The 16,238-nt window shown below is 31.9% G+C and overlaps 1 protein-coding gene and 2 non-coding genes across 3 annotated transcripts in view; all 3 read left to right on the plus strand.

Moving 5' to 3' along the window:
- Positions 1–16,238, plus strand: part of CAH9 (Carbonic anhydrase 9) — a 55,186-nt gene that overhangs the window by 26,399 nt on the left and 12,549 nt on the right. The window contains exons 2-3 of the mRNA XM_075291536.1: positions 12,026–12,138; positions 12,196–12,286. Coding sequence (XP_075147651.1) covers positions 12,026–12,138; positions 12,196–12,286 — 204 coding nt within the window. The remainder of the gene's footprint in view (positions 1–12,025; positions 12,139–12,195; positions 12,287–16,238) is intronic.
- On the plus strand, positions 4,474–4,545 carry TRNAC-GCA (transfer RNA cysteine (anticodon GCA)). The gene has a single exon. It is a non-coding gene; the product is annotated as a tRNA-Cys (tRNA).
- TRNAC-GCA (transfer RNA cysteine (anticodon GCA)) lies at positions 5,847–5,918 on the plus strand. The gene has a single exon. It is a non-coding gene; the product is annotated as a tRNA-Cys (tRNA).

Raw genomic sequence — 16,238 nt, forward strand, 5'->3', positions numbered from 1 at the left:
TCATCTCAATACCTTTAAGTACCAACAGCGATATAATCGGACATTTCTAACTCGAGATATAATTTGTTTAGTGAAAAATGAACGAAAAACTAAAAATAACGGGATATCTCAAAAACTGTTCCATAAAAAATTTTTTAACATTTTTTTCGAATTCAGCAGATCAAAATACATAAGAAAAGCCACCTCTCATCAAATGTACATTTTCAGGGTAAACTAGTGTAATTGAAGAATAAACCAACAATAACAAAAACCACACAAATTAATTAAAATGTTATAGATAAGATCTTTTAAATTTGGTAAATTGTTGGTAGAATTTTCTTAAAATTTTGGTAGATTATTTTTGACTCTTGTGACATTATGCAAATTACACAAAATCTAATAGTTGACGTTTGAATCTGATAATAATCCCTACCATAGTCATAGGATAACCCTATCAATTACGGCTTGCATTTCTACAGCAGTAGAAATATGAAGTACATGTTATCAATGGAAATTCTTTTAAAAACCTACTTTTTTGATATGTAACTGTAAGATTTTATAATTTTTACATGAATATGCTAAAGAGGAAAGTGTTTGCAATCCTAATCTTAGATAATAAAGGTGCAACAAATGTAAACTTATCAAGTATGTGTTCCCCTTTTGTAATGTGTGTAGCCATAGTCTTTTCAACCATTTGTAAATAATAAATTTAACAATAAATGAATGCACACAAGTACTCTCTGTGCTTATCAAGACACAAGATATATAACAAATAACTTAATTAACCTGTTTCCAACTTTACACCTGCTCCGGCCACAATGTCTCTACTAAGATTGTGGAGCATTTTATCTACATTCCCCGATAACTGTCAACAACAACAGAGAATGAACTTGACCACGGAGCGAGCAAAAAAAGAAATGTTTATTTAAATCGATCAAAATTTTAATAAAACAAACAAATAATAAATGAAAAGTAAATTTATTAACACCATAAAATTGCACATTAAGTCACGTGTGATAGTGGTGCTGCGTTGTGCCAAAAACCGAGAAATTTTATTAGCACTCATTTACCGGTTTCTTATCACAGTTGGGACTGTGGAATACTTGGGCCAGAGGCTCAGGAGGGGAATGTTAATATTTATATTTTTGTTTTTTTATTATTATTTTATAACTATATGGCAAAATGTTAATATGAAGCTGTCCGAGATTTCAAAGTCTTCATTGAGTCCACGTGTCTTTTGAATTTATAGCTATCGATACACAGCGAACAATGTTGGAAGTTTTTTTTTGTCAATTATGAACACTTCCAGGAAATGATTTTTTCTTTAAATTTAATGAGTTTTTATATTAAACACAGATATCTATAAATTGTATGTTCTCCGATTTGCTTGAAATTTCCAGAGAATGTTCTTGGTTGCATCTGCACAAAGATTGGCTGCTTTATATTTCGGTCCTCTTTGCCCGACTTTTTTAAGTATACACTGAAAAAAATATTTACGTGATATTAAAGATTACGCAACCTCAAATTACGCATCCTAAATAATTTACATATTATTAAGGAAAAATTTCTTTAAAATAATGAAATTTTAATTAAAAGAAAGTTTATAATCTTTGTTTCAAAATTTTTTTTATTAAATTTAGGACAAAAATTTCTGAAATGTTTAAAGTTTTTTAATTAAGGAAATACTTTTTACTTTGAAGTATCTGTTATGATTTCGAGTTTAAAACATGAATAGCTTTAATAATATATCGCTAAAAGAGAATACAAATTCTCTAAATGAGATCTGTCTTCTAATATTAATGTTAGTGATTCTAGATTTAAAGCTAGATAGGTTCCAAAAATGTATTTATTTTAAAGAAGCCACATCTTTGGCTCAGAATGAATACCAGGGAAGGTCAAAATTTTTGTCGTCTATCAGGCAAGGAAAAAAACTTTATATCAGAGAAATGCGTCTTCTATGCTAAGCAAAAAACGCATTCGTATTTTAAGGACATGAAATTTTTGGCCTCACGACAATATTTTTTTCAGTGTATATAGAACATTTTCTAAACATCTTTTAGAAAAAGAGATATGTTTGTTTCGAATTTATTTCGGCATAAGCCGGCTATCAATGTAAAACCTTTTTTCGGAGGGTTCAAGTGTGGTTTTTGTTGGGTTTAATAAACTGCCTGAATTTATTCTGATAATTGGTTGATAGTTTTGCTGCAAGTAGAGGATGCTGATGAGGAATGTGGTAATTCCGAAACGTGCGTCCATCCAACCATCTTGCAGTCTATAGGGCTTTGCCCAAATAAATTTGACAAACATTCTTTTCCTCTGTTGGTTAAGCAACTCTTGTAGTTTAGTCAATGTATGGTTTTAAGCTGAAATAAAAAAATAACAACAATGCTTAAAGAACAAAACCAACAATAACAAAACAAAACAAATGGAAAATTTTTTTTTCTATAGAAAATTTTCTAAAAATTTTATTAATATAGAAAATTTTCTGAAAATTTTATTTCTATGGAAAATTTTCTAGAAATTTTATTACTATAGATTTTTTTTTTAATTTTATTTCTATAGAACATTTTCTAAAATATTTGTTTCTATATAAAATTTGGAAAACTGAAGTGCCTCTTATTTTGAGAGGAAGAGTTTGCGAAATTTAGCAAGATGTCAAGAATTTTACCAATCTACCAAACACTAACAAATCTATTCTTTTTGTAGAATTCTACCAACTTTGATAACCGTGAACATAGGCGAAGCTTCATTTACCGGTATAAGTTTGGTAAAGGCATCTTAATCGGGACATTTTAAAAATGTTATTATGCTTAATTTTTTTAACAACTTGGCACGAACCATAAATTGTTTGTATATACACGGACGAAAAAGACTGTTTTTCATATGTTTGGGTGTAAAATTTATATGTTCGGAACTCAAATTTTTAACACAATATTTTTAAGTGTATGCTTGCACTTAAAAATATTGTGTTGTTTGTGTTAATGTTCATAAATTAGCATAACATGTTTGGGACATATATGTTACTATGATAGAACATATTATGTTTGTAAATATAATATGCTTAGATGCAAACATATATTAATTTAGAAATAGCCTATAAACATATATGTGTTTAGAAAGAAAGACCTAGAGAGTATGCTGCAAGTAAAATAATGGTAGTAACCAATTGGCGCCTTAAAAATATACCCACACAAAGAAAACTTCATTAAAATTTTTTCTACCGGTGTATGCCCTAAGGTGAAACATAATATGTTTGAACAATACAAAAAATATTTTGTTTGGACCAATCCTGAAAATATATTTGCTTGAAGCAAAATGTGTTTGGGGTATATGTTACAGAATCGATTTTTTTGAGGGTGTAGTGGAAATATGATGCTCCCCTTGACGAACCTCGCATGAAATTGAGTCGAATTGTGGAGGATGGTCCAACGACTTGAATATAGTGATAATTTTTAAAGAAATTGGTAGGAAGGAAGGACCATCCTCTCCCTGACTTTTTGCTAAGATGGACCGATTTGTTTGAAATATAAAGGACACTTTAGTTCGAAAACCTTAGTTGTTAGTACCTTCATTTTTTTGTATTTTTTTTTCATAATTTATTATGATTTTGAATAAACTAATAATAATAAAGGACACTTCTAGGTAAACCATGGTGTGAAAAAGGAGGCCATACTCTTTGAAAGAGTTCAAATCCTTTGGAATGTTTACAGAAGGATTATCTTATTATCTCATCGTTCGAAATATTCTGTGAGGATATGGATGACAAAGTTAACGCAAAATGTTTCTTAAAAATTTACTTTGAAGAAAATGCGATACATATTTTTTAATAAATATTCTCAGGGAGGCGCAGCGAAGCGGGTCTGGTTTTTTCCGACCAGGTATATATTTTTCGACAAATTCAAGAAAATTCACTAGAAATAATTAATTTGCTTCTTATAAAGTTCAAAATTGACAGATTTTTAGTCAAATTAAATTTTAAAGAAATATCGTCCATATAACCATTTTGCTGTTCAAAAGGGTTTCTTTAATCAATTTGACAAACACATTTTTCCTCTGTTGGTTAAGCTACTCTTTTAGTTTACTAGACAAAGGGTAATGAGCTACAATTAAAAGTGTAATGTTAACATAGAAGCAGAAACCATATAAGTAAACAAAATAAAGTATTTGTTTTATTATTGTATTTCAGCTCTTAGAAATATATTAAAATACCAAAATGAACCTACTATAATTGTATTCTGTCCAATCCAAGTAATGTGTCTGCATAGATTTTATAAGGAGTGTCGCATAAATTTATAGTTTTTCTATATTCGTGTGTGTTGTGTTTTGTTATCATGCGATTCTTACATTCTTGTGGGTGTTTTGTGATTTTCATTCTAATGGGTTAATGCTATTGTGTTATCGACATTTGTTTTCAAGTCTATTTTTAGTGGACACATTGCCAGTCATAGTGTTGATAGCAAATTTGTATTGGGATTTTGCAGCGGCGGCCAATGTGGGGATATAGCTCAGTGGTAGAGCATTCGACTGCAGATCGAGAGGTCCCCGGTTCAAACCCGGGTGTCCCCTAGATTTTTTAAGTAAGAAAACATGAAAAAAAACATATTTTATTGTAATATTTTGTACAAAATCCATTAATCAAGTAAATTTTGCGAATATTTATATTCCTATTCCATATGATGATACTAGCATGTCAAAATTAGAACATTTATAAATAAACCAGACGATTTATAAATAAATCAAAAAACAAATATGTTATTATTTCATTTTAATATTTTATTCAAAATCCCTTTATCAAGTAAATTTTGCTGATATTTATATATATACATAGATATATATTTTATTGTCGAAATTTCGAACTAAATTTTGAGCGGATTTGCTTTTTACGAAGTAATAGAGGTGTACACCTGACACGAAATTGTCGTGACTCACGAAAATGTTCGTGACTCACGCGTGAATCGTGGGTCACGCTGATGGCAACGGCGTGAGTGGGCGTGAACGTGATTAACAAACCAAATGTCGTGCATGAGTCACGAAAATAACTTCTTCGTGAGTATGCGTGAGTAACGAATTGCGAAAATACACTTACGAAAATAATCCCGCTCACGGAATAAAACGCTTACGAGTTGAATTCGTTTACCATTTTAGTGACACCTGGGATGTTAAGAGTTTAATAACGCTCTCGTTTTTCATCATGTTCATGTTTTCAGACACGTCGCTAATTTAAATTACTCATAAAATTATTCGTGAGTCACAATATTTTATAATACTCACGTGCATACCTCTCGCTTGTAATTGAACAAAAATATTGACCTAATATAAAAAATTATGCAACCTAAATTTTAGAATGCGCATTTTATACAATATTAAGCAAATTTTGTTTAATAGAGAAATTTTAATTAAAAGATCGTAAGCTTTGATTTAAGAATATTTTTTTTAATTTAGAACACGAAGCTTTGAAATTGGCGTCCCTCCGTTAAAACACGTCTTTGAAGTAAGACAAATTTCCTTTAAAATAAAGAAAATAATATAATATTTAATGAAATAAATTTGGGAAATTTCTTCACGAGTTTAGATAAATATGTACAGAATACCACATTGTCTACATTCCTTACATGATACACAAGAGAGTGTTAATGCAAAATTTCAAGATTTTCCAAATTCCAAAATTTGAATTTCATCCATTAAAAGCTTCGTTAGTGTAGCAAATAAAAAGAAAAGCTCTTCAATGAATATTGTGTGTAATTTACATTTGTGGGGGAGGATTCCTTCAATTCCTTAATGCGCATGCGTCATTTTGAAAGTAGGTGAAATTTCAAGATGCATTGTGTACAGGATTCATATTATAATTTTGCTAGCAACCCACATATGGGGATATAGCTCAGTGGTAGAGCATTCGACTGCAGATCGAGAGGTCCCCGGTTCAAACCCGGGTGTCCCCTGAATGAAATTTTTACAACGATAACGATTGTTATATTTATTTTATATATATTTTTTAATCCTGAATTTATCTAGCCATGTCCGCCCATCCGTGTGCACGAAAAAAAGTCTGTAGTTAAATTATATGCATGCTCTATGGGCCGAGGGGAGTGTTTCTGTGTATACAAAAAATATATCCCCAAAATAATTCCAATTAAACAGTTTATTAAAGCTGAAAACTTTTTCAATTAAAACAAAAAATAATTGATACAACTAACTGTTTAATCAAACTAGAAACATTATGTCAATGATTGAAAAATTTTAAATTTTTAATTAAAATATTTAATTGACACAAATAACATTTTAATCAAACTCGGAAGACTAAGTCCGTTTAAAAAACTTTATGGATGTTTTTTTAAATTTTTAATTAAAAATTTATATGAAATAATCAATTTTTAATCAAACTAAAAAAACTAAGTCAGTTAAGAAAGTGTTTGAAAGTAATTACGTTTTTCATTAAAAAATTAATTGAGTTTTGCATTAAAATGCAATCAATTAAAAAATTAATTGAAATCAATTGTTTAATCAAGTAATTTTGTTTTGATGTCCAATTTAAACTGTGATTGAAGATATTTCAAACAAAAAAATAATTAGATCAATTAATTTCGTGATTGAATAAAAAAGAAATTCTGTGTTACTTGAAGTTCGTCTTACAGTTGGGGCAATGTATAGTTTTTTGTATTTTTGCGCCGTACACTGAAAAATATATTGTGCTCAAGCCAAAGTCAATAAACTTTTCAATGAAGTCTAAAAAGTAAACTTTTCAATGAAGTTTTATTGGATTTCTTACATTTTTTGTTATTATTACAGTAAATATATACTTAGATGTGCGCGTGAGTGAAATTTCACTTACGCTCACGCGCATTCTCGAAGAAATATTTATACTCACGCACGACATGTGGGTAGGAATTCACGTTCACGCAAATTCACGAAACGAAAAGTTATACTCGCGCTCACACACGAACAAAGTTTATGCCTCACGTTCCTGCATCATTCACCACAATTTTCGTAATTCACAACAAATCTCGTGACTCTGGAAATTTTTCGGAACACGGCAATTGGCGTGATTCACGACAAATCTCATGACTAGCTGCAGTTACTGATCAGTAAGTTATATTCATATCTCACGACGCAACCATTAGCAAAATTTAAATACGTTTCACAATCGAGCAACGGACGCTATTGAAATCTGAAGCGTGATAAAATCCGTGAAGGTGATTAAATTCGGTGAGCTTGAATAGTGGATGGGAATTTGTTCGTGAGTGTGATTTTTTTCTGTCTCTGTCTTAACGTGAATGTGAATTTCATCGTGAACGTCAATTTTATCGTGAGCGTGAATTGGATCGTGAACGTAAATTTTAATCGTGAGCGTGATTTCGGAGAAATTTTACTCACGCAAATCACGAACACAATTTGATTTTTGCTCATGCACGACACATTTTTGTTTAGTCCCGTTCGCGCACATTCACGAGATTTAGTTTAAATTTCATACACGGCTTCGCGTGAATCATGCGTGATTCACGTAAATGAATTTTAATCGTGAGCGTTATTTCGGAGAAATTTTACTCACGCAAATCACGAACACAATTTGATTTTTGTTCATGCACGACACATTTTTGTTTAGTCCCGTTCGCGCACATTCACGAGATTTAGTTTAAATTTCATTCACGGCTTCGCGTGAATCATGCGTGATTCACGAAAATGTTTTTATACCCTAAACCACATAGTGGTCGGCTATAATAAGTTTGATCGGCAAAAAAACGAGCCTACCAGAAATATTGATTTTAGACCCCATAAAATATATACCGATCGACTCAGAATCACCTCCTGAGTCGATCTAGCGCTTGGTGTCCGTCCGTCTGTCTGTCCATGTATTTGTTGTTCACAGGATTCCAGTCGCAATTATTAACCGATTTTGATGAAATTTGGTACAGGGAGTTTTTTGGGCACAAGGACGAACGCTATTGAATTTGGAAGAAATCGGATCAAATTTAGATATAGCTCCCATATATATGTATCGCCCGATTTCGACAAATGGGGTCACGTTGCGCGTTTTTTCAAGCGGATCGTCACCAAATTTGGCAAAAAGTAATCTTTTCCATCGCCCTTCAAGTCTGCAAAATTTCATCAAAATCGGTTCAGATTTAGATATAGCTCTCATATATACATATATGTATCGCCCGATTTTCCCAAATTTGGCCACAAAACCTTTATTTATCAACCGATCTTACTCAAAGTTGGCTAAATATAATCTTCTATAGCACTAACTATATGTGCAGAAAATCATCGAAATCGGTTCAGATTTAGATATAGCTCCCATATATATGTACCGCCCGATTTTTCAAAATTTGGCCATAAACCCTTATTTATCAACCGATCTTAACCAAATTTGGCTAAATGTAGTCTTCTATAGCACTAACTATATGTGCTAAAAATCATCGAAATCGGTTCAGATTTAGATATAGCTCCCATATATATGTATAGCCCGATTTTCCCAAATTTGGCCATAGAACCCTTATTTATTAACCGATCTTACTAAAAGTTGGCTAGATCCAGTCCTCTATAGTACTAACTATATGTGCAAAATTTCATCGAAATCGGTTCAGATGTAGATATAACTCCCATATATGTATAAGCCGATTTTGAAAAATTCGCCACTAATAACCTAATGTTTGACCATACAGGCCTCATTTCTTAACTGATCTTACTCAAATCTTGCACAAGGTAACCTTTTGTGGTATTAATCAAACCCGCAAAATAGTATGCAAATTGGTTCAGATTTAGATATAGCTTCCATATATATGCATCGCTCGATTTTCCCAAATTTGGCCAAAGTACTCTTATTTATTAACCAATGTTACACAAATTTCAAATTTTGATGTACTAGCCGATCGTACTTATACGTACTTATAGCTCTTACATAAGAATATTGCTCGATTGTTACAAATTTGTATTTATTACCCACACTAATTTAACGATTTTCTCTTTTTTAATAAAGGGCTCAATATTAGTGGCATACTAACTCCGTAGGTGCAATATCAACACAGCCAGTGTTGCTAGAAGTAGGGAAAATTCCCTATATGTAGGGTTTTTCTAATATTTAGCGTCTTGTAGGGACGTAGGGCCACAATGTAGGACATTTTCACTCAATACAATTTGTAATAATTTTTACATTTTGGTGGCTCTAGAGGAGGAAATTAGAAGCCGGCAAGGCTTCATCTTTAACAATGTGTGGTAAATTTTATTCCTGTAGAAAATTTTGTCAACATTTTATTTCTATAGAATTTTTTTTTTTTCAAAATATTATTTCTATAAAAAATGTTCTCAAAATGTTATTTTTTGGGAATTTTGTCTCAAAATTTTATTTCTATAGAATTTATTGTCAAAATTTTATTTCTATAGAAAATTTCTCACAAAAATTTGTTTATAGAAACTTTTTCCAAAATTTTATTTTAATAGTGATTTAACAAAAAAGATTACTAATTTGGGTAGAATTCTACCAACTGTGGCAACCGTGGTGGTAATACAAATTTATATTCTAAGTTATATACGTTGCATATTCATGTTTTAAGATAATAAAGTACTTAGAACCATTTTTGTTTTGTACAATTTTTTTAAATTTAAAGAAAAATATAGTAGGGAAAATTGTTTGGGAATGTATGGGAAAGTAGGGAACTTTTTTTTTATTTTTTATTTTTTTTTTATTTATTTATTTGAACGTAAAACGTTATAAAATTCGTGTATTCATATTTTAATTTAGCCTCAGCGCCTATCGGCTATTTAGAGGCTCGTTGGCAACAAAATATAATAACGAAACAAGAGAAAAAAAATTTTTGTCCTTGTAGGGTAAACCGAACATTTTCCCTGGCAACATTGACTATGAGCTATAGTCAGATTGACACAAAGCACCCATAGACATGTACCCCTTAATTTTCTTAAATATGCAACTGCGGTTTATCTCCCAGACCTATATGTTACCCCACAAATGCTTATGATTACTAATTCTGCAATGGTGGTTTAGGGTATGATATAGTCGGCCCCGCCCGACTTTCTACTTTACTTACTTGTTTTTTTTTTTTTTTTTGTTCTGAAACCATGCCAGTTTAACAGTCTAAAAAACCAAAGTTTAGTAAAGCGACAATATTCGTGCTAATCCACCAGTATGTTGCCAAGAAGGCAGATATCTATGGCTTCTTCCCTTTTTACGATTCCTTTCAAATTCCTCCTCAGCACTGCAGATATGTCTTCCACATCATTGCCACATTCCTCGTCACTGGGACATCCCAATCGAAGTTCAAAATTTGTTTAATATCATTGTTTTTCAAACCTTTTTTCTCTAGGTCCCATGTCCAAAAATATGTAATTTTCTACCACAATTGCCCAAAGTTGCCTGTGGGCGACTTTTCAATTTTAAAAATTTCTCACTTGTTGTTTTTTTGGAATTCTAAGATTTGACCTCCACAAATATTTTATTCGATATGTATTACAACAGATTTAATAAAAACTTTCAATACTTTTGTTGTAATTTTTGAAAAAAGTGTAATTTATAAAAAACGTTTTCCAAATTCGCAAATATTTTTTTCTTGAGGCACGTGTGTATTAATGAAAAATTCTTGCTAATTGACAACCAAATTAACTGATTTTTCATTCAACTTGAAGAAAACACTTGTAGCTTTCGACACCGTTACAGTTTTATGAACAAAAACAACACTGTCAGTGAGTCTCAAAACACAAAAAATTACCCACAGGCAACTTTAGGGTCGAAAAGGTTAAGTGATTCGGCTTAAAAATGGGTATATTTATATGAATGAAAATTTTGTTTGAGTAAAGTCTACTGGGCTTTAAAATGATTACAAAATTCTTCAAAATTAATTGTTTGGTTTTTGTTTTACTAAATAGGTCATTTATTGCCCTGTTACACTTTAGCGCTAATTTGTAGTAATCCTTTTTGTAAATATTTGGTTTTTCAAACCTTTCGGAAAACCCCGGTACATATGTCGTCTTTTTGAAAACCATGAATGTGGCTTCTTGTTTGTTGTGATCCTTATTTTTTTGCTTTGTAGTCAAGATGCAAAAAACATCAAATTAAAGTCAATTTCATTGAATTTAAAGAATTTTTCTGAATTAATAAAGTCAATTTGACCTTAGCCCAAGCATTTTTTCTTTCACGTTATGATACCCATTTTTAAGTGAAATCACTTAATTATAAGGACAATACGACTTCATTCAAAAGTTTATCGACTTTTGGACAAGGAAAAAACTTTATAGTAGAGAAATGCGTCTTCTATGCTAAGCAAAATTTGCATTCGTATTTTAAAGACATGAAATCTTTGACCCACGACAATATTTTTTTTAGTGTTGAATTATTATGTTTGGAGAAAGTTTCCTTTACTCGAATAATTTTTTGTGGACGATAGTTAAATGAACTAAAAACGGGAAAATATTACACACAAATTAAGAATAACGATTTACAAAATTTTTACTTCCCACAAAATAATTCATTATTTCTTTAAATTCGTAAATTTTACTACAAGTGCGACCATATTTAACTTCGTATGGCACTAAAGACATTCTTGCAATGCCTTTGCTCTGGAAAGTACAGGCAGCGTTGGGTGCTTAGTTGGCTTAAATTAGCCCGTTACAGATCCGAATCTAACATCTTTTCGTGCAAAATAATCAAAAAGTTTTCTAAATTAAAATAAAATTTTCTTTCAATTTGGGTTTACTTTTTTTTAAATTTTAGAATATCCCTACTATTTGCTTAAAAGGAGATCTTGAGAATTAATCGACATTTTTCCAAAAAAAAATTATATTCGTTTCACCGAAACCAAATTTGATATCAACGAGGATTAAATTGCTTTTGCAAGAATAAACGAAATTTATTGAATACAACAGTTGTAACAAGTTAGGTCTTATATACACTAAATTGAATGACTCTACAATAAAAGTAAAATAAAATTTTTAAAAGAAAATTGTTGCTAAAATTGTTCTTATTTTAACATTTGCAAAATATGTGTTTAAAGTTTGAAATTCCATTACATATCCCAATGCCTTTTGTTTGTATTTTCAGTCTCCTTTGGTAATATCTTTGGATATTCCGAGCCAAATCAAAGACGTTGGGCTCGACGACATGGACACTGTGCCGGTAAAACTCAATCACCCATTGCTCTTCACATCTCAAAGGTAAATATGTCTGACGTGGAAATGCATTTCAGATTCTGACTTTTGATTTCTTCGTAGACAATACCTTTGCATATGCCTGCTGTCGATATGATTGGTTACCATAATTTGCTACCGTATCCTTTGAAGATGGTTAATAATGGCCACACAGGTATGTAAATGAAGAAATTCCATATATACGAGTACAGATGAGATGCAAAAGGACTTATGAGAAAATAAAAGAAATAAATAAACTCGAAAACAAGGAAATAGGGCCGGTCAGAATTTTAAAATACCCTTCACCATGGATCTATTTTTGAAAAAAAAACCTTCTCGTGAAGGTTCAAATGAGATGATTCTCGAAGTTACATTTCAATTTCGCGGCTTTCATAAGTTGTCCTATTGGCCAAAGCATACACCCAGAGCAGGAATATTGTCACCACCTGGACCAAAATGTTATTTTTTGATAATGAACGTGTAACATGTTTATAGCAACCATGTTATTTTTTTCTTACTTAGACAAACATTTTATGTTTGAGGATAAAAACAAAATTTTTGCGGCAAAAATGATGGAACATTTTCCCATTCCAAAAAATTAAATCCGCAGACAATTCAAACCTTAAAAGACGATTTCCATGAAAATGTTGTTTGAATAAGGTCAACTTGTCTTTGATAATTATGAAAAATTCTTCATATCGTCTTTAACCCTTTCACTACCGATGTCCACCCAGAAGGACATTCGAAAACGACACCAAATTCTATTTCCCCACTTAGTATCGATTTACTTCTCGATGTTATTTTAAAGTAAAGACTTTAATCTAAATAAGCTATAAATATTTTCCATATTGGTGAGCACTAAAATACATTTTTATAAACTTCTTTAACAATAAACACGAAATTTTGAGTCCATTTTTCTACTGTATGTCTCTAGTAAATGGACATTCATACAAATATCAACTACAGTTGATATTTTTTCGGGCTCTGTATTTTTTCTCACACTTCGAAAGATATGATAGACCAAACAGCGCTTATTTCGTCAGGCCATTTAGTTACAATTCAAGAATCAAGTTTTCAGAAGAAACACATACAGCTCTTGAAGTAATTAAGGTAGGTTTTCAAAATGACAATTTTTTTTCTATATGATGTTAGTAAAAGCAAGCCCAGAAGAAAAACGAGTAAGGAAAGTCTAAAGACGGGCGGGGCCGACTATATTATACTCGGCACCACTTTGTAGATCTAAATTTTCGATACCATATCACATCCGTCAAATGTGTTGGGTGCTATATATAAAGGTTTGTCCCAAATACATACATTTAAATATCACTCGATCTGGACAGAATTTGATAGACTTCTACAAAATCTATAGACTCAAAATTGAGGTCGGCTAATGCACTATGTTCCTCCCTAGTAAAGTAAAAAAATATGTGAAACATTTAAATCTGAAGCAATTTTAAGGAAACTTCGCAAAAGTTTATTTATGATTTATCGCTCGATATATATGTATTAGAAGTTTAGGAAAGTTAGAGTCATTTTTACAACTTTTCGACTAAGCAGTGGCGATTTAACAAGGAAAATGTTGGTATTTTGACCGTTTATGTCGAAATCGGAAAAACATATATATGGGAGCTATATCTAAATCTGAACCGATTTCAACCAAATTTGGCACGCATAGCTACAATGCTAATTCTACTCCCTGTGCCAAATATCAACTAAATCGGAGCAAAAAATTGGCCTCTGTGGGCAAATGAGTGTAAATCGGGCGAAAGCTATATATGGGAGCTATATCTAAATCTGAACCGATTTGGCAGATATTTTGCAAGTTTTTCGAGACTCATAAAATATTCTGATGTACGGAATTTGAGGAAGATCGGTTTATACACACGCCAATTATGACCAGATCGGTGAAAAATATATATGGCAGCTATATCTAAATCTGAACCGATTTTTTCCAAAATCAATAGGGATCGTCTTTGAGCCGAAACAGGACAATCGGACTAAAACTGCGAGCTGTACTTTGCACACAAAAATACACCAACAGACAGATGGACAGACAGACGGACATCGCTAAATCGACTCAGAATTTAATTCTAAGCCGATCCGTATACTAAAAGGTTGGTCTATGATTACTCCTTCTTGGCGTTACATACAAATGCACAAACTTATTATACCCTGTACCACAGTAGTGGTGAAGGGTATAATTAAAGTTTTTAACATTAGATTTATTTCGGTAGTGAAAGGGTTAAATTTGTTGACTTTTTGTAACTTGACTACAAAGCAAAAAAGCGTTTAAAACAAGGAGATGTTTTTCAACACTTTATCATAAAGACGATTTTTAATTGAACTATAGCATAATTTCTGCTTGAAATAGGGTCTGAATTTGATTAAATTTAAATTGTTAACACATTTATAAAGGACTTTAATAGTAGATGAAGAAAAAAAAAAACAGAGCAAATGAATAAACTCAAATTTGTACGCTAAACTCAAATTTAAAAGAGAATTCTATCTTAAAAGTATCCTTACTTCAATTTTCCGCTTCTGTGGCTCGGAATCAATAACAAAATCATTAGTGTAAAGACAAAATCTTTGGAATCAGGCATGCTTTGTTATCAGTGTATGTCCGTAAGGTCGTTGAGGCCGAATCTTATATACCCTCCACCATGGATTGCGTAGACTGTAATCTACTTGGGTTCTGGTAACACTTGCCGATGGCAAGGTATCTTAGAAGTTCTTAATAGTGTCTTCTAAATTGTATGTTAGTCCATATGGAGTTTATTTTAGACAAAAGAAAAAAACATATTAAATACTATATAAGCCAATTCAGTTAACTATGAACCGATATCAACCAATTTTCGAACCTCATCAACTAAATTTCAACCTCATCGAATGTTCCTCCATAGCCCCCCGCAAGCCAAGAGGCTTCGCAAGTTAAATGGGGATCGGTTTATATGGGGGCTATATATAATTATGAACTGATATGGACCAATTTTTGCATGATTGTAAGGGACTATAGACTAACATCACGTACCAAATTTCACCCGGATCGGATGAATTTTGCGCCTCCAAGAGGCTCCCCTAGCCAAATCTTGGGATCAATTTACATAGAAAAATTTTTGCATGAATGTTAGAGGCCATAGACTAAGATCATGTACCAAATTTTTGATGATATTTACTCGACTATAAAAGGCTGGTCCTTTGTCATTGAGTTAAAACGCAGGGCAGCACCCATTGCTAAGAGATGATTTTACTACTGTGGTATGTTATGTTATCACAATGGACTGAACAGTCTAACAGCCTGTTTCTCTACGAAAGAGCTCTATCGATCGACAAAAATTCATCTGACACATCATCTGATTTTTGGTTATAAACTCAGCTCTCTGTTTCCATTTTAAGAAACAGGTTGTAAGGGCATTCTGCAGTGAATAACAAGTCTTGTTTTTTCCTTCAGGAAGAGTGGAGAAAATTGATCCTGAATATACAAAACAAGTATATACAGCAGTAAGTTCGGCCGGGGCGAATCTTAAATAACCACCACCATGAACGAAATATTAGGGTTTCCTTTGAAATTTCAGGAGGGCTTGAGGACCTGGACACTTCCCGAAGATAAATTTAAAGATTTCACCTATGAGGACTATATCAGATTCTGGATTTATAAGAACCATTTTTGTTTGAGTTTTAGAGGAATCATTAACATCTCTTGTAAGTGTGCAAGAAAATTATAAAATAACTTCTTGATTTGAAATCTTAAATCTGTAGATTTTCACCCGGAAATTTTACATTGAGTTTCAAACAATTTTCATGATCAGTGCGACTTCTATACCCTCAAGAAGTGAAATCGGTCTATATAGGGGCATTACCAAATGGACCGATAAAAACTTAATCCGATACACGTTTTTGTGAGCCTAAAATACCAGAATATTTACAATTTCAGGCAAATCGGATAAAAACTACGGTTTCTAGAAACCCAAGGAGTTAAATCGGTAGATCGTTCTTATGGGGGCTATACTAAAATATGGACCGATACTCACCGTTTTCGGCACACCTCTTTATGGTCCGAAAATACCTCTAGATTTCCAATTTCAAGCAAATTGGATAAAAACTTCGGCTTCTAGAAGCCAAAGAAGTAA

The sequence above is a fragment of the Haematobia irritans genome, chromosome 1 (assembly GCF_050003625.1).
Source record: "Haematobia irritans isolate KBUSLIRL chromosome 1, ASM5000362v1, whole genome shotgun sequence".
NCBI lineage: Eukaryota > Metazoa > Arthropoda > Insecta > Diptera > Muscidae > Haematobia > Haematobia irritans.